Source organism: Eublepharis macularius, chromosome 7 (genome assembly GCF_028583425.1).
Source record: "Eublepharis macularius isolate TG4126 chromosome 7, MPM_Emac_v1.0, whole genome shotgun sequence".
In the NCBI taxonomy this organism is placed as follows: Eukaryota; Metazoa; Chordata; class Lepidosauria; order Squamata; family Eublepharidae; genus Eublepharis; species Eublepharis macularius.
The window spans coordinates 127,948,895-127,966,273 of NC_072796.1; the positions used below are offsets into that span (position 1 = coordinate 127,948,895).

At 51.7% G+C, this 17,379-nt stretch overlaps 1 protein-coding gene across 3 annotated transcripts; it reads left to right on the forward strand.

Moving 5' to 3' along the window:
• Positions 1-5,713: 5,713 nt before the first annotated feature.
• On the forward strand, positions 5,714-12,982 carry MYC (MYC proto-oncogene, bHLH transcription factor). 3 transcript variants are annotated; one of them, XM_054985305.1, is made up of 3 exons: positions 5,714-6,058; positions 7,929-8,646; positions 11,746-12,982. In XM_054985305.1, exons 2-3 carry the CDS (start codon positions 7,947-7,949, stop codon positions 12,303-12,305), a joined length of 1,260 nt encoding a protein of 419 aa, XP_054841280.1. In that variant the 5' UTR covers positions 5,714-6,058; positions 7,929-7,946; the 3' UTR covers positions 12,306-12,982. The 3 variants fall into 3 exon arrangements, with proteins under 3 accessions (XP_054841280.1, XP_054841282.1, XP_054841281.1); XM_054985307.1 differs by having other exon boundaries at positions 11,749-12,982; XM_054985306.1 differs by lacking the exon at positions 5,714-6,058 and adding an exon at positions 7,666-7,839.
• Positions 12,983-17,379: the final 4,397 nt, after the last annotated feature.

A 17,379-nucleotide genomic window follows, 5' to 3' on the forward strand; every position in this document is an offset into this window, starting at 1 on the left:
TCATCCTCAGCCTAGGTTAAGACAAACCTTGACTAAGATAGCACAGGCTAGCCCAATCTCGTCAGATCTCAAAAGCTAAGCGGGGTCGGCCCTGGTTAGTACTTGGATGGGAGACCACCAAGGAAGTGCAGGCTTGCTATGCAGAGAAAGGTAGTGGCAAACCACCTCTGCCATGTGTCAGCTCCAACTTGACTCACTTCCCACCACTGAGGGAGAGCAACACGCTCAGGTTAAGTCAATGAGCTTCAGGACAAAGACCCCAGCTCAGGTTTAATCGAAACGAGTCCAGTAGCACCTTTAACTTTACTGTAGTATAAGCTTTCGAGGACCACAGTTCTCTTCGATTTTGCTACTACAGACTAACACGGCCAACTCCTCTGGATCTATGACTCAGGTTTAACACTCCTAACTACCGCGCCACACTGCCTCAGAGTGAAACAGCTCTTTTAAAAGGAAAAAAAACCCCTGCCACACTCAAATATGATAACGTGAGTGATTCCGCACATTTTGGATAATGCACTTCCAATCCTCTTTATGGATCATTTGGAACGGATTTTTTTGTGTGCGGAACAAAAAATCCACCTCAAACTATTAATGAAGTGCATTGAAAGTGCATTATCCGGGAAGCAGAAAAGAATCATTCTCTAATATTCAGCTGCCAAACTTCTGAAAGCGGGAACACACATTGCTGGTGTGGTGTAGTGGTTAGACTGTAAGAGTAGGGTCTGGCAAACCCCAGGTTCGAATCCCCACTCTGCTGTGCAAGCTCACTGGGTGACCTTGGGCCAGTCAACTCTCTCTCAGCCTAACCTACCTCACAAGGCTGTTGTGAGGACAAAATAGAGGAGAAGAGAATGACGTAAGCTGCTTTGGGTCCCCATTGGGGAAAAAAGGGGGGAATAACAGTAAAATAATTTTGAGAAAGGGTAGCGAGTGTCACCCCAAAATAACTGCCTAGGGGGGCGGAGTATGAGTGAAGTAAAATTAATATAAAAAACGAAGGCGGGCTACAAATATAGACTTGGGGAGAGCCAGTATGGTGCAGTGGCTAGAGTGACAAACTACGATCTGGGTGACCTGGATATTATTATTATTTTTTTGCATAGTTTGTGGAAGGACAGGAGAGTGGAAGTTTTCCTGACCAACCAAGGCAGGCTGTTCTACGAGGTGGGGCCACCACAGAGAAGGCGGCATGTACGGGCGGAAACCGATTTTGCCCAGTTGCAGGGTGGTATCTGGGGATGGCCCTGTTCGGATGAGCAAAGCTGCCGTGACGGAACACAGGAGGAAAGGCAGATATGCGCAGATATGAGGAGCCAAGGCCATGAAGAGCTTTGTATGTGATAATCAAAACCTTGAACTGAGCCTGGCGGGCAGCGGATCAACTGCAGAAGGGGAGTGATATACATGCCCCACCTAGCTCCTGAAAGTAAAGGAGCTGTGGCACTCTGTACTAGCCGGCATCTCCGAGTTGGCTTTGAGGGGAGACCTACGTAGAGTGTATTACAGTAGTCTAGACTTGATGTTACCGTGCCTCCTTCAAGACTAGCATTTATTTATGAAATGAAGGCTGTTCCCCTTTATGATGCCACTGGATTTTGTTTTTTAAAAGTTCCATTTAGGCACTGATAACCTCCTCCAGGAACCCGTCTCATCTCTCTTTTTTTTACAAGAGCGAGAGTCATCTCATCACATTTGGGGGCAGCAAATCTAAGCACCGGTATCGTTTCCCCGTACGGAGATTAAAAACAGAGACAGAAACTTCCTCTGATTCATTTCTGCATGTCAGGATGTCACCCCCAGTACAGGAAACCTGCCAGTTGTAAAAGGTGACAACATAAAGCGTACAGTTGCCAACTGTTTTCATCACCTCTGCTCCTATGGCTTTTGCACATCCCATCTGCAACTTCTGAAGGTGGTGGTGGGGGGAGCTGTGGCTGATTTCCACAGGTCAGGAGACCCTTTGAAGCTTAAGAAAGGGCTTCCCCCCCCCTCCCCCTGGCCAGCTGGTAACCCTATTTAGAAATGCATGCAAATACCAGACAAGTGAAATCTGGAAAAAGCGTCTAAGTGGAGTGGAACTACAGATGCCATCGCAATAGTTCAAGGCACCGTGTGAGTCAAAACCGCCTGGCCAAAATTCCCGGCCAGGCAGTTTTTTTCTCTGCGGTTCCAAGCAATAAAACCGGGTCGAACAGTCACAAAGCTCCCACGCACCTTATCAAAAGAAACCGATCTGGACTGAACAGGTGAGTCAATTACTTTCTCCGCCGCCCCGCCCCGCTTTCTTCAGCAAACACTAGAGGGCGCAATTACTTTACTTTAGCCGGCGGCGGAGGCGCTTGCCGGGCTGGGCGCTGGAGGAAGTGGGAGAGGGTCGCACAAATATTTGGGCAATCGCAACCCGATCGATTGTGCTTGTGCAACTGAGGGGGGGGGGGCAGCGGTCTTTGTCTCCCGAAGGATGCATGTTTCATCTAAGCAGGCCCAGCAGCAAGCCGGTTGGGTCGTCGGCTTGGAAAACGCTAGCTCTTGGCATTGCGTCTCCATTAAATCTTCAAAGTTTTCGCTTGGTTCTGGGAGTTCTGGTGACACTGGAAAGATGCTGGTTTTCAGGAACGAGAGAATGCATCTCCCTGGGAAACGAGTCGGGCTCGTTTCAAAAGGAGTGCTGAGACGCAAGGAGGGTACATTTGTCTTTGCAAATTTAAGGTGCATTTTAAAAGGCGCCTGTCTCGCTTGCTGAACTGAATCTTTGTCAGCTGAATGGGTTTCATCAGTTTGATAAATCAGGCTGATTTCAAGGCGGGGGGGGGGGGAGAAAACTGACTCGCAAGGAGGTCCAGTTTCGACAGCAGCTTTAAAATCAGACCTACACGGGCTACCCACCTGCAATTAAAATCTTTGCACATTCAAATTGCGTTTTTTTTTTTTTAAAAAGGCGTCCTTTCTGTTGCTTAAATTGAATCTCCAGTTGAATGGGCTCCGCCGGGGTTTAATGTCATCACTATTAACATTTTAAAAGGCGTTACAGCTGATCTCGGGCCCGCCAGCTGAAAGAGGTGAGGGCTGGGGCGGGGGGCGCTGCAATAATTACACACCCAGCATGCGAACGGGGGAGGGCTGCACGGGAAAGAGATGGGCTCCGAGGCAAAGCGGATCCGGCAGCAGCGGGGCTGACGCCGATTTGTTCAAAAGGAGGCTGCCCCTTTGAAACTCCCGCCCCACCCGGCATTGAAAGGTGCCGATCTAATCCGAGTCAAAGGGGGCTGAAACCGGAGCTGAAGAGGTTTGCGCACCCCCTCCTATCCCGCTTCGCTTTGCAAAGGATCGACAAACGTGGGTCAATAGGAAGGGGGTGTGCGGCGACCGAGCTGTCACACGCATGCATGCCTCCTTTGGGTCCAGCCGAGCATGAACAGCGCGATCCTAAATAGAGTTACTCCAGTCTAAGCTCATTAAAACCAATGGGCTTAGGCTGGTGTGACTCTGTTTAGGATTGCACTGCAAGAGTTTCGGTTTGCATGCAGTTCCCCGCCCCGAACTGGCATCGCATCGGGGCCGAGCGTCGGGGTCGCCCACACCCCCAGGAGGGGTTGGGGGGGTGTCGCAGCCTGCAAGCCTCCCAATGCAGCTGCGCGCGAAGATTTGCAAAAAGAAATGAGTTGCTGCGTTAAGCTCTCACCAGCTGGAAAGCGGAGGCAAGGCTTAACCCCCGTCCTGAGCACCTTTACACGGAAGTAAGCCCCAGCTGCAAAGCCTGTCAAACTCCAGAGCCTCCGGGCTTCCTTAGTGACCGGCTCTCCGCTTCCTATCCCCCCTCCTTCCTCCCCGGGAAAATCGGATTTCGAAATAGTCGCGTCTGTAGGTGAACCCGCTCACCTTCGCCACCCTGATATTGTATCGCAAGAGTAAGGGGGGGGGCAGAAGAACCCAAAGAGTTCCCCAGAACCCCCCCCCCCCGGAAACTTGCAGCGGTTTCTTTACCATCCATAGCGTGCTTGAGCCAATGGCATGCCTAGACCGTTTTGCCGCTTCCAGGAAAAAAGAAACAGCCTGCGATACCGAGGAAGACCCGCCAAAATAACGCAACACCTGGCGCAAACTACCGGATTCTCCAGAAGTCTTCGGCAGGCGGGAGGTTAAAAAGAAAAGCGGGAGGGGGGCTCATCTTTCTGGTCACGGCGTTGAGGGAAAACGTGTGGTGCCCCCCTCCCTTTTGTGTTTTAATAATATCTAGCCCGACGAAGACTCCCGCAGAACCCGAAAGCTTGCACCCGGTGAATTCGGTTGGTTTGCAAACCGCAATGCAACGCCCTTGCTCAAGGTAAACTCTGCACCGGAGAATGCTCGTGTGGCGCACTTTCTGCACGGAACCAACCCGGTTTTGAGCTCAGGCGGAAACCAAAGGTTGAGGGCGGAGGAGGGGAGAGTCGCCCCCTCCCCTTTTCTTCCTCACCCGGCTCTCCCCAGCACACAACTGGGAATCCAGTCCTACCACCACCGCGCCCCAACTTTTACTAAAAACTGCCCTTGCTTCGTAAATTATTTCGAAAGCAACCAAGAGACCCGGGAGAAGAGCTAACAGCGAAAAGGGGAAATAATCGTGACCCGGAGGCTCTGCACTAAGAGCTCGGCGTCTCCCCTCAAGAGTAGCCTGGGAAAGGGAGGGGGCGCGCCCAAGCGGGTCTACTCGGAACCAATTCCTCTTGGATTCCGCGCTCCCGGGAAAGCGCCTTTAGCGACTGTGGTCGAAGCAGACTTGCAACCCAGAGAGGAAACCAAACACACCCAAACATCCAGTCTGATGAAGAATCCTACAGAGCCTGGAAACTTGCACCAGGTGATTTCGCTTAGCTTTGCAAGCTGCAAAGCAATGCCCTCGCCTCCCAGTAAAACATGCATCGGAGAACGCTCTTTGCAAGGAATTAAGCCGCTCTGAAGCGCCGGCGAGAAACGAAGGCTCGGGGCGGAGGAGAGGACGCTCGCCTGCTCGCCTTTCTCTCCCTAACCAGCTTTCCCCGCCACCCGATCCCTTGCCCGTTTCTTCGGAATCCAGTCCCTCCCTTCGCGTGCTCTTAACCGAACGCTTCCCTTGCTTCGGATATGATTTCGAAGGCAACCAGGAGGGAGAGCTAAGCTAATAGCAAAAAGTGGAAATAATCGCGAGCGCCTTAAGGCAGCAGCAGCAGCAGCAGCACACACACACACACACACACACACACACACACACACAACGCCGGTGCGCCGATCGCCCCCCGCCCCGGTGCTTTTTACTATGTTTACTTCCGTCGGGGCTGCGATAGTAAAAAAAGCAACCCGGCCGTCCCGAGGCAGCAGCGGCCGCAGTGCAGGGTGTCCTGGCGGGCGCGCGCTCCGGCTACGGGGGCGCGCCCCTTCCCCTCCCAAACAGCCCCCCCTTCCCTTGCAATGCAGCCCCCTCCCCTCCTCCAGCTGCCACCCGTTTTGACTTGCAACGGCAGCCGTGCCTGCTGCTTGCCAATCCCGGGAGAAGGAAGGAGGGGGCTCGCTCGCTCCAGTCTTCTGCTCTGGGGGGGGGGGGGTCTCTTCTTGCTACTCCCGAGGAGGCGTCCCCTTTTTTTGCAAAGAAGCTGCCGGAGTCTTGGCGGGAAAGGGGAGGGGGGCGGAGCGAGCGTCTATAAAGGCCGGCCTGCCTACCGCACTCAGCATTTTGCCGGAGAGGCGAGCGAGCGGGAGGGTCGCGGAGCGCTCGCTGGCTCTGTCGGGAGGAGCCGAAGGGGGGGAGGAAGCGAGGGAAGCAGCCCACCCACCCTCTCCTCGCCAGTTTTAAAAGGGACGCGGAGCCAGCCCGGCTCTCCCCAGCCGCCGCCAGCCGCTTGTTGGACTTACAGTATCCCGCTTGCTTTTCTCCAAACGAGACCGGCGAAGAAATCCAGCGCGAGAAGGGAAGGCAAAAGCGCCCCGCGATTGTTCCGGGGCGGTTTTTCTCTTTGGAATCCTTATCTTTTTCCCTTTTTTTGCACCGTTCCGTAAAACCGGCCCGCTGGATTGCCTAGCCGGTATCTGGAAGGAACCGGTAAGTCCTTTCGCTCGCATTCTTCGGCACGATCCGGGTCCAGTAGCACCTTTAAAGACCAACTAGATGGCTTTTTTTTTCTCGCGCTGCTTTTTTGTTGCATGGAGGGACGGGTTGATCGGGACCGGGTCGCTTTCAAGCCGAGGGACTGGGGGACGGGGTCCGCGTTCGCGAGTCCTCGAAAGAGCCGCGCGCTTTGAAAGGCGGCGGGGCTCGGGAGGGGAAGGAGCGAGGTTTGTGCGGAGTAGATAAGGAGTAAATACTGCTTTCTCCTTGGTGGCAACTATGTTGGTGGGCGCGGAGGAAGGGACCCTTTCCCCCGCCCGCTTGCCTTTCAGTTTTTTATGCTTTTTTGGTAAGTTTTGCTGCTTTGGGAAAAGACGCGGCTTGAGAGTCGCCTATGGACAAGCGGAGGTGCGGACGGCTAAGCTTGCGCTGAAACCTGTGTAATTGGGGGGGGGGGTTTGTTCGTCGGAGCAGTCCTAAGCGGGTCTACTCGGAAGTAAGCCCACCAGGTTGCCTTGCGGGAAAGTGTCCTTAGGCTTGAAGCCTGCGTGGGACTGTTCCGGAATGATTGCCCCGGATCGGGAGGAGAGAGCGAAATGGGGAAGCGCCGGAGAGGAAGGGAGGCGGGTAGGTGGGCAGGCTTCTCCCGCCGCCGGTTGCAGCCGGTGGCGGCGCTCCTTGGCCGGAGGACTCGGCTGCCCCCACCCCTGGGTTGCCGCCTCGGGACGTGGGTCGAGGAGGGCAGCTATTGCCGCGCCGGTGCTGTCATCCAGAGGGGCGGGGAAGCCGGGAGGGGGCTGGGAGCGGCGGCGGCGGCTGGGAGTGAATCCTGAGCCGCCGCCGGGGGGAGGCGCGGCTTGGAAGGCGGCTGCCGCGGCGCCGCGGGTTCGAGTCCCGGGCTTGCTCCGGCGCGAACCCGGAATCTTGCCTGGGAAAGGATTTGCCGGGGCGTGAGCGCGCCGTTGGCTTTATCGGGGCGGCTGGGTGGGGGCGAGGAGGGACCATCGGAGGCGCTGCTTGCGCGAACTGGTTTTTCCCCCCAAAGTCGCCGCGGGTGCGTTGCTGGAGGAGGGGGCTGCGCTGAGTCCGGGCGGGGGGCGTCGAGGGGGCGTTCCCTTTCCGACGAGAGGAGGCTGCCTTGGCAGGGGGTAATGCGGGGTGGGCTGCGGCAGGGCCCCCTCCCCGTAGGGAAGGCGCTCCAGAGAACTCGAGGGGGGCGAAGCCGGCGACCCTAGCGGGAGCTGCTACTCCCGTGCAACAGAGCTGAGCTCGGTAATTGGAGCCGCGGCTGAGCGGGAGGTGGGATCGCCTTGCAGGAGGGACCTGGAGCCGAAATGGCTTGCAGGCAGCTGGAGGGGGGCGCGGCGGGGTACTGCTTTCCTGACTCCTGGTGCTTGCTGCGGATTAGCTGCCCCGAATGCTGGACAGCCGTCTTTAAAGATTGGATTTTTTTTTCTTTCCCTTGCAATGTTTGTTTACAATGCAAAGGAGATTCTGATTCGTGCTTTATTAGAATTGGAGTCCAGTGACACCTTAAAGGACCAACAAAGTTTTTCAGAGAGTCAAAGTTACCTTTTTCAAATACATGAAAGTATCTGCTGCACCTGAACACCTGGAGGTACCTGAAGGAGCGTTTGACTCCGGAAAGTTTACACTCTTCGAAAACCTTGTTGGTCTCTAAGGTGCCATTGGACTCCAGTGCAGGCCAACCTGATCCGGATTAGCGCCAGAAGCGGAGTAATTACTCCGGGTTCCCGCGTGGGTTTTTTGTCTGGGTAAGATGCTGAAGGTGGTGGTCCCATGCGCCCGGTCTCCAACCTGGACCCCTCGCCAGCTAACTAATCCCTGCGCCCCTCCCTTCCAGGCCCCCTTCTCCGCCGCCATGCCTCTGACGGTCCCCAGCTTCCCGAGCCGGAATTATGACTACGATTACGACTCGGTGCAGCCCTACTTCTACTTTGAGGAGGAGGAAGAGAACTTCTATCTGGCGGCGCAGCAGCGCGGCTGCGAGCTGCAGCCGCCCGCCCCGTCGGAGGACATCTGGAAGAAGTTCGAGCTGCTGCCCACGCCGCCCCTCTCGCCCAGCCGCCGCTCGGGCTGCTTCCCGTCCAGCGCCGACCAGCTGGAGCTGGTGACGGAGCTGCTGGGCAGCGACGCCGTCAACCAGAGCTTCATCTGCGACCCCAACGACGAGGCGTTCAAGTCCATCATCATCCACGACTGCATGTGGAGCGGTGGCGGCGCGGCGGCCGCCAAGCTGAAGAAGGTGGTCTCCGAGCGCCTCGCCTCCTACCAGGCCACCCGGCGGGAGGGCGCCCGCAGCACCGACAGCCCGCCGCCGCCCTCGACGCCGCCGCCGCCCCAGGCGCCCGTCTCGGCCGCCTCCGCCTCGCCCGGCAGCGCCTACTTGCAAGAGCTGGGCGACGCCGCCGCGGAGTGCATCGACCCCTCCGTCGTCTTCCCCTACCCGCTGGGCCACAAGGCCCCCAAGCCCGTCGAAGGCGCTGCAGCCGCCGCCCCCGAGGCCAGCCCGGCTTCCCTGCTCGGGGAGGACACGCCGCCCAACACCAGCAGCGACTCTGGTGAGCCTTTGGGGAACTCTTGTCTGGAGGGTGGGGGGCGGGGCGGAGTTACTCGTGGGGAACGGTGGGGCTGGGAACGCCTCAAACGTTTAGCATTTGAGCCTGGCTTAGTTTGCAGTGAAATCCCTAAACGTGGCTGCTTGGGAGTGAGCCCCCTAACTTCAGTGGGACTTGATGCCTGTTGCAGAATCCTCTAGCTAGCTGGACTTCCAGGGTGGAAGTCACTGCTGGGTTAGTTTTGGGGAAAGTTAGAGCTGGGAGACCCTTAAATGCTTAGCGTTTGACCCTTGCTCAGCTTGCAATGAAATCCTTAAAGGTGGCTGCTTGGGAGAAAGCCCCGCCTCTTCAGTGGGACTTAATGCCCATTGCAGGGTTGGAACTAAGCCCCTTGACTTACAGTGGGCCGTGACGCCTCTTGCGGGTAACGCTGGCGGGACTTCCCTTCGGGGGGCGGAGTTTTGGGAGAAGGTGGAGCTCAGAGCCCCTTAAACACTTGGTGTTTGAGGCCTCCTGATTGGCGATGCAAGCCTTCGGCGTGTTTACTTGGGAGTAAACCCTCACTATGTTCAATGGGACTTAATCCCCATTGAAGGATACTCTGGCTGGACTGCTGGGGTGGAGGTGGGGTTGCCGACTCCAGGTTGGGAAATTCCTGGAGATTTGCAGGAGCCTGGGGAGGGTCCTCAGAGAGGTATAATGCCCTGGAGTCCAGCTTCTAAAGCAGCCATTTCCTCCAGGGGAGCTGATCCCTGCAGTCTGGAGATAAATAGCAGTTTTGGGAGATCTCCAGCCACCACCTGGAGGTTGGCAAGTGGAGGGGGAGGTCACTGTGTCTTAGAAAAATGTGCCTTTGGGTGGGAACTGGTGCAGTCCTCAGCATATTTGCTTGGAAATAAGCCCCACTACATTCAGTAATGTCCTAAGTAAGTGCCTCTAGGATTGTAGGTTTGGCAAAGTTCACAGGTAAGTATGTGTGTGTACAGTATACACAACGAGAGAGGGTTGCTGTTCCAATCGTTTCTGTAGGCACAGAAGCTGTAATGAAATTTGGCCTGCAGTTGGGGGAGATGTGGCCTCTAGGGCTGGTTCCCTCCTTGCTCCTGTCTGTTGGGACACTTGGGAAAGTATTTTAAGGTTGCTAGGGAGGAGTTTGCTCCTCGAGGGTTTTATTTCCTCTCTATCTTTCGTTCTGTCGCCAGACTACTTACTTCCAAAAAAACAGAAGTTGTCGGTCTCCTCTTTAAAGACCTTAATCAGCGCTGCTCAGAGAAAGCTCGCCGCACCAGAAGGTGGAGCAGTGCAATCTCTGTTCCTTCACCTCTTCCCCAGTTGAATTGTTCCCACTGTGCAGGTGGGAGCACTGAGGCTGTGAATGGTTTTTGCTGGAGGTAGCTGGGTCAGCCCGTAGCTGGGGAGAGGTTTGAACCTGCATCTGCAGGGCCAAATAAAAAAGTCTGCAAGACGGCACTGTCTAGGGGGGGGGGGCTGCAGCCCAAGGCCATCAAAAGGGGCAGCCCTTGAGATTAAAGGCTTGCATAAGAGCCCCTGGTATTTGGTCTCCCCTTGCTTGTAAACATGGAAGTATCTCAAACCTTTCCTTGCAGTGCATCAGAACATTGATGAATCTGGGGCGGGAGGCTCAAGGTGTTTGGCGTGTAATCACGCTACAGCTTGCTCAGTGTTTGTGTAATGAATCCTAGAGGAATGCCTTGTGTTTTCTTAAAACCACACGCTGGCTGGTGTGAATATCGAGAGACGTGTCTTTCCTCCCCCCTGCCCCAAATATTTCCGTGCCTCTGCAGCCTCCCCTCCTCCATTAGCGCATGCATGCTTTTTCAAAAATGCCACGTTAGTGACACTCGCAGCTGGGCTTCTTGCAAATTCCGTTCCTTGGGGGAAAGCAGGCGGTTTAAACCTAGGGGATTCGTCCTTGAATTTGTCTCCTGTTCTGACTTCCTGCGCAGGTAGTGGGGAAGAGTTAGCAACTTCAAGGCATTCAGGAGGGCGGGGTAGCAAACAGGAGAGAAAGCTTGGGGTGGGAGGGAGTGCGGTTTTTTTTCCAGGACATTTTCTCAGGTAGCTTTTTCATACGACAACGCCCGCATTAGGCAGAACTAAATAATGATCTTGCCAGGTGATCTTTATGCTGCAAATCTCAGTGTGGGGAGAGCTTTTTCTAAAGGTGTTCTTAAGGTGAAGGCACACTATATTGCGCAATTCCTGGGCGCGGCTTCAGCAGTCTCCGTGCTGTTGGCATGTTGATTGTTTGCATAGTCGGCTCTGTCTGACCCAGTTCAGACAACCACATGCACAATAATGTCTTCCCCCAGCCATATCCTCACACGGTTAAGTGTAATGTGTGAACAGAGGTTAATTGCCAGCCTGGCCAGGTGCTGTGTCCATAGTGGATTTGATGGCCACAGTTCTGCCAGCTTGGCACTTCGTTCTGTTCACACATTGCAGTTGCCTAGATAACACGTTTAACATCACTTCCTGTACATGCAAGCTGCTACCTTACCTGCCTTGCATGCTTAATAGCATCCTTCCTCTAAGCAGCTCAACACGACATCGCTGATTCTCATCACAACAACCTTGCGTGGTAGGTTAGGTTGAGAATGGGTGGCCAGCCCAAGGTCGCCCAGAGAGCTTGATGGCATTTGAACCCATTTTCCAGATCCTAGACGAGTGCTCTAACCACTGCACTGCGCTTCCCTTGTTGACTAAGATCTGCCCTTGCTCTGCTGTCTTTGGAAGGCTGCTGTTGAGAGTTATGCAATCTTGTAATTTCAACATCTTGAGATCTGGAAGCCAGGATTCAGTTAACAGCCCTTCGTGGAATCCTCTAGAAAATGTGCAAAGCGTCTTCTCAACCGTACTTCTGTTGCATAACCATTATGGGGCCCCCTCCCCTGGAGAAGTTCAGCTTTCAGAAGCCGGTTACACAATATTTTTCAATCTGGTTTTTAAGGTCAGCTTGTCCCCTTTGTGTAACTGTAAAGAAGAAAAAAAACATCCATTTTCAAAGTAATAATTTAAATGCATTGTGCGTGGGCGAGGAGGGAAAGGCAATTATTTTAACCTGTCTGCTTTTCTTTTCAGAAGAAGAGGAGGAACAAGAGGAGGAGGAGGAGGAAGAAATTGATGTTGTGACGGTAGAGAAAAGGCAGCCTGCCGCCAAGAAGTCAGAGTCCAACGCACACAGTAAGCCGCCCCACAGTCCATTGGTGCTCAAACGGTGTCATGTCCCCATCCACCAACATAACTACGCTGCTCCCCCGTCCACAAGGGTCGACTACCCCTCCGCCAAAAGGTTAAAATTGGACAGTGGCCGTGTTCTGAAGCAGATTAGCAATAACCGCAAATGCTCAAGCCCTCGTACGTCAGACTCGGAAGAGAACGACAAGCGGCGGACACACAACGTCTTGGAGCGCCAGAGGCGGAACGAGCTCAAGTTGAGTTTCTTTGCGTTGCGCGACCAGATCCCAGAGGTGGCCAACAACGAAAAGGCACCGAAGGTAGTCATCCTCAAAAAAGCCACAGAATACGTCCTCTCCATCCAGTCGGAGGAACACAGACTGATAGCTGAAAAGGAACAGCTGCGGAGGCGACGGGAGCAGCTGAAAAGCAAACTTCAGCAGTTGAGGAACTCTTGTGTTTAAAAGAGAGGAGGGAAAAGAAGAATCCCCATAGACATTGGTGGGGGTCCGCATAGACTGGGATTAAGGCCAACATAATGAGACGTTTTTAGTGTTTCTTAAACACTCACAAAAAACAAAAGTACTGGTGAACTTGACAATTTCATGGAACCGTTCATTGCATGCCCTACAAACTACACAACCTTGGCTTGACCTTGACAAAAGGCGGGCCAGAACCTCAAAACTGCCTCATCACAAAACTTTGGGATGATGGGGGCCGATATCTCTTCACACCTGGGGGATGAACTTTATTTTTTTTCCCCTTTATTTTTACTTTTTTTGTATTTAAAGATTTCCCCCCCCCCCTCTTAAGATGATTCCTTTTCCCCAAATCTGCTGTAGATATATTTACACATCTTAATGACATGTAAATATCTTTAATAAAAATCTTTATAGAAAAATTCTAAAAAAAAAAGTGCAACAGATAATGCTTAGAGGTTGTGGCAACTGGATTTATGACTGTCTTGAACTTTTGTGCCATAACATTTCATAAAGAAAAAAATTTCTGGTCATTTTTATTTAAATACTTTTTTGTCATCTTTTTTTAAAGAAATGATTTTATTTTGTGTTTCTAGATAAATAAAATATTTCCCCTAAATTGTAATTAGCTAAATCTTGTGTAAACTGCCCTGTCTATTTAACATTTTGGAGTTTGACTCTTTACTTGCCCAAACAACGTACAGAGTGAATTACTGGTGATAGTAGTAAGCATGTTGTGTGATTGAGCATCATGGCAGAGTCCAGGGCTCATTTCGAGGGGGAATGCACAGGAACGCGGTTACGGCAGTTTCCCAAAGAGGTCACATGTCAGGTGGCCATTTTGGGCCCGTTTCGGCCTGGATTGGAACTGAAACGACCTGGATCAGGCCTCTGACGGGTGGTGGATCACTCTCCTGCTCATCAGTGGCCCGATCCTGACCATTTTGGGGCCCTTTTCAGCCCCCTTTTGCCATTTTGGGCCCAATTTCGGCCCTGAAAGGCCAGGGTTGTGTCCGAAACAGCCAGAATAGGTGGTGTTAGGGAGTGTGGCATATGCAAATCAGTTATACTAATGACACTTGCAGTGATGGCAAGCGGCATGGCATATGCTAATATGTTATGCTAATGAGATCCTCCAGCTCCTTTTCTACGAAATGACCCCTGGCAGAGACCATGTCTGTGGCCAAATGTTGGACTCACCCCCAGTGATAAGGAAACAGCCTTCTTAATGATACTGTCAGTGCAATCCTAAGAAAGGTTGCTCCAGTCTAAGCCCATTGATCTCAGTAGGCTTAGACTAGAGCGACTCTTCTTAGGGTTGTGCTGTTTTGCAAAAGATAATAAGATGCCTTCAGACTGCCACACATTACTAGTGCGTCTAGTATTTGCTCTACCCAGTGCATCAAGGGGAGGGGGGTGTTGGTACATGTGTATGTGCGCTTGGCGTGCAACGAGTCTCAAATTTCGTGTCCAGCATCTTCAAATTCTATGCAACAGGAGCCAGAAAAACTTTTCCCTACAGCCAATCAAAGCATAGCAGGCTGCATTTTAAGCTTGGAGTGTCCTTCCACCTGAAGTTAACAAGGTTTTCCTGTTTTATCCCAATGATCCAATGTGGTTAGGTTGAAAAAGAGTGGCTAGATTCCAGGCATCCCCTACATCCTTCATGTTGGAGCCTGGGTGTCTCTGGGAATGCCACACTCTCTAAATCAACAGAATTTTGGGGGCGCTTTAAAAGACTCATATCAAGAGGGTAGCCATGTTGGAAGAGCAAGACCGAGTCCAATAACAAGCTTTCCAGGGTCATAAGCTTTCAAGAGGCAAAGCTCCTTTCATTAGATGTAAGGGAATTTTGCTTTTGAAAACTCGTGCCCTGGAAAACTTGTTTGGCTTCAAGGAGCTAAGATCAAGGACTCGTTAAGGACTCTTGATCTTAAGACGTTGGGTTCAGACTCTGATCTCTACAAAATGCTCCTGAGGAGTAACATGAGAAAGGTCTGGTGGGGGCTGGGAGGGTGAGATTGGTGGGAACAGCATATTTTGTCTAGCAGCGCCTTTAAGACCAACCAACTTGATTATAGCATAAGCTTTTGAGAACCACAGCTCTCTTCGTCAGGTGCATCTGACGACAACTGTGGTTCTCAAAAGCTTATGCTACAATAAAGTTGGTTTTAAAGGTGCTATGGACTCTACTATTTTGCGACTACAGACTAACACGGCTAACTCCTCTACGTCCATATTTAGTCTGGGTCTGACCCAGCGCCGGTTTTATTTCAGCATTAGCTTTTGGGACTTAGGCCTTCATCAGCAACATGGAATCATTTTGCAGACACTTTAGTAACCAAAGTGGGTGTACTTACAGGAGATAAACTTAAATCATTTGGGTGTTAGTCCCTGTCAAAGGGAAAGGAACGGAGGTTGCACAGAGTGGGCTGGCCGAGAGGTCAGGACTTCATTTCTCACACATACAGATAAAAGCCCAGAGCCAACGAAGTCAGTGGTTCACGGGCAAAGATGAACTCGCCGAAGTAGAGGCATGTCTATTCAGAATCTATGCAGTGAACTAACAGGCTAAAAAGGGATAGGTGCAATTTGGATCTAATTAAGAGATCAGAGTGAAGTCCCACGTTTAATTGACGGATCTAATTGTTCTACTAAGTTGGATTTTCCATGTCTCGGCACTGAGATGTCCAAGTAACTATCTTGAGTACATTACTACCCACCCACAACAGATGTGTTTGTTTTGATGTGTACCTTGGAGTTAAGTATATCACAACAAGCTTCTTAAGAGGTGATAAACTTGTCTATAGCACTCTAATGGCTCGTGGAGATGAATGCTCGTCCGTTCAGAAATACTCTCGGGTATATAGGAAGCTGGTGTGTCATGGACAAATTCTGGCCTTTTTTGGATGGATGAACTTTGACGGTGTGAGTCCTGACCTGCGGCCCTGGCTCTTACTTTCCTTTTAAAAAATAGTCTGGCGTAGGGTTTCACAGATCTGATGGCTAATGCAAGTGGCCTGAAGGCTTCTTGCAGCAAGGGAAAGTGTTTGAGGGATCCTGCTCTCGGAGTGATTTCGACTCCTAGCTTTGGTCCAATGGACTAATGAAGCCTGATGCAAGCTGTTGGGCTGGTTGTCAGGGCATTCTGGGGGAGTCCACCATTGCCCAACCAGAAGTTGCTCCCCTAATGTGGGCTGGTTGAATTGTATCCTCTGGTCGAAAGCACCTCTCTTTAGTGCAATGGAGCAGCAGGCCGTATGTTGCAAAGGTAAAGCAAAGATTTTCCCAGGCAGCTTATACTCTGTCAGAAAGGTCCTATTTAACCTGGAATCTGTGCTTCAAATGCAAAGTAGTTCACAAATTTAGCCCTGCAACTGCTTTGGTGGGACCTCAGTGGGATTTCTCTAGAGGAGATCCTTTAGGGCTTGGTATGAGCGCCAACATAGAACATCCGAAGTCACATATGGTTGGGTTCTCATTGTGGTCAGACTCTTGCATGATTGGATGTTCACTTCAAAAAGGCGGAGCCTCTGCATGGGGGTGAAAAAAGCTCTTTTAACATCCTTGATTTTTTTCATAGAATCATAGGGTTGAAAGGGACCTCTAGGGTCATCTAGTCCAACCCTCTGCACAATGCAGGAAATTCACAAATATCCCCACAAACAAACACACCCAGTGACGCCTGCTCCATGCCCAGAAGATGTCAAAATACCTCCAGGATCCCTAGCCAAACTGGCCTGTGGAAAATTGCTACCTGACCCCAATGTGGCGATTGGCATTATCCTGGGAGTCTTAAGAAGGTCACGAGAACTAAGCACTGGTGTAACCCTTCCTGCCCTCCCTCTCATGGTCTGCCCAGGGTCACAGTATCAGCACTGCTGTCGGATGGCCATCTAGCCGCTGCTTAAAAGCCTCCAAAGGAGGAGAGCCCACCACCTCCCGAGGAAGCCTGTTCATAGAGGGACCACTCTGTCAGGATTTAGTTATCCTGTCCTAAAGCTCTAGACCCTGCCAGGGTAGTCCCCTTTTACCAAAATGGCTGGTGAAAATCAGACACTGAAATGAGGCTTTTTAAAAACATTGCCACAGTTGAGCAAAGACCAAAGTCCAGCCTGTTTTCCCAAGTACAACACTCCATAAAACAACCTGATCTGACACATACTTAGTCATTTCTGACATTTCTATTCAGCCTCTCAATAAAACCTTCCTGAGGTAGCTAACAAAATTCCAGTGTTTCACTGTATATGAGCAATATTAAAAGGTTTAGATCTCCCAGAGTGGGACTGGTTTGAGAAAGGAGCGAGTTTGTCAGTAGCTCCCATATATTCCTTACTTTATTCTCCTCCACCCCCTTTAGAGATCTGTCTCTATTTAAATGCAGTTGCTTTCCCATGTGTTAAACTTTCTGAACAAGAGATGCAATGAATTCCAAATAAATACTTGGGAGAACCAGCCTGTTGAGCCGGTATGAGGTGCCTAAATTGGCCCACTAAATCAGTTCCACATCACATGGAATGAAATAAAAGTTACTCTCAGGGACTGATTTAATGTAAGCTGTCGGTTGCATATTGTGTGCAGGCAGTGAGTCCCACATACCTTTGGATATGGCCCTTCAATGGCAGCCTTGGTGGTCTGAGAGCCAAGCTACAAGTGACACCGGACACAGGTTGGACACTTGTCAGCTTCCCTCAAGTTTTGATGGGAAATGTAGGCATCCTGGTCTTGCAGCTATAATGGAGAGCCAAGCTGTAAAACCAGGACGCCTACATTTCCCATCAAAACTTGAGGTAAGCTGACAAGTGTCCAGCCTGTGTAAGGCGTCACTTGTAGCTTGGCTCTCAGTCTATGAACTAGGTTACTCTTATGCCCATTTTATATGTAGGAGGAAAGAGAAGCCATGGAGTGTCGAATTGCCCATGGCAATAAGACACAGTGATCTATTGTATGGTTAAGTAAAAAAGGAGTCCAGAGACGTCTTAAAGACTAACAAAGTCAAGGACAGCCAACCTAGTGTAGTAGAGTGTTAGACTAGGAGACCCCGGTTCGAATCCCCATT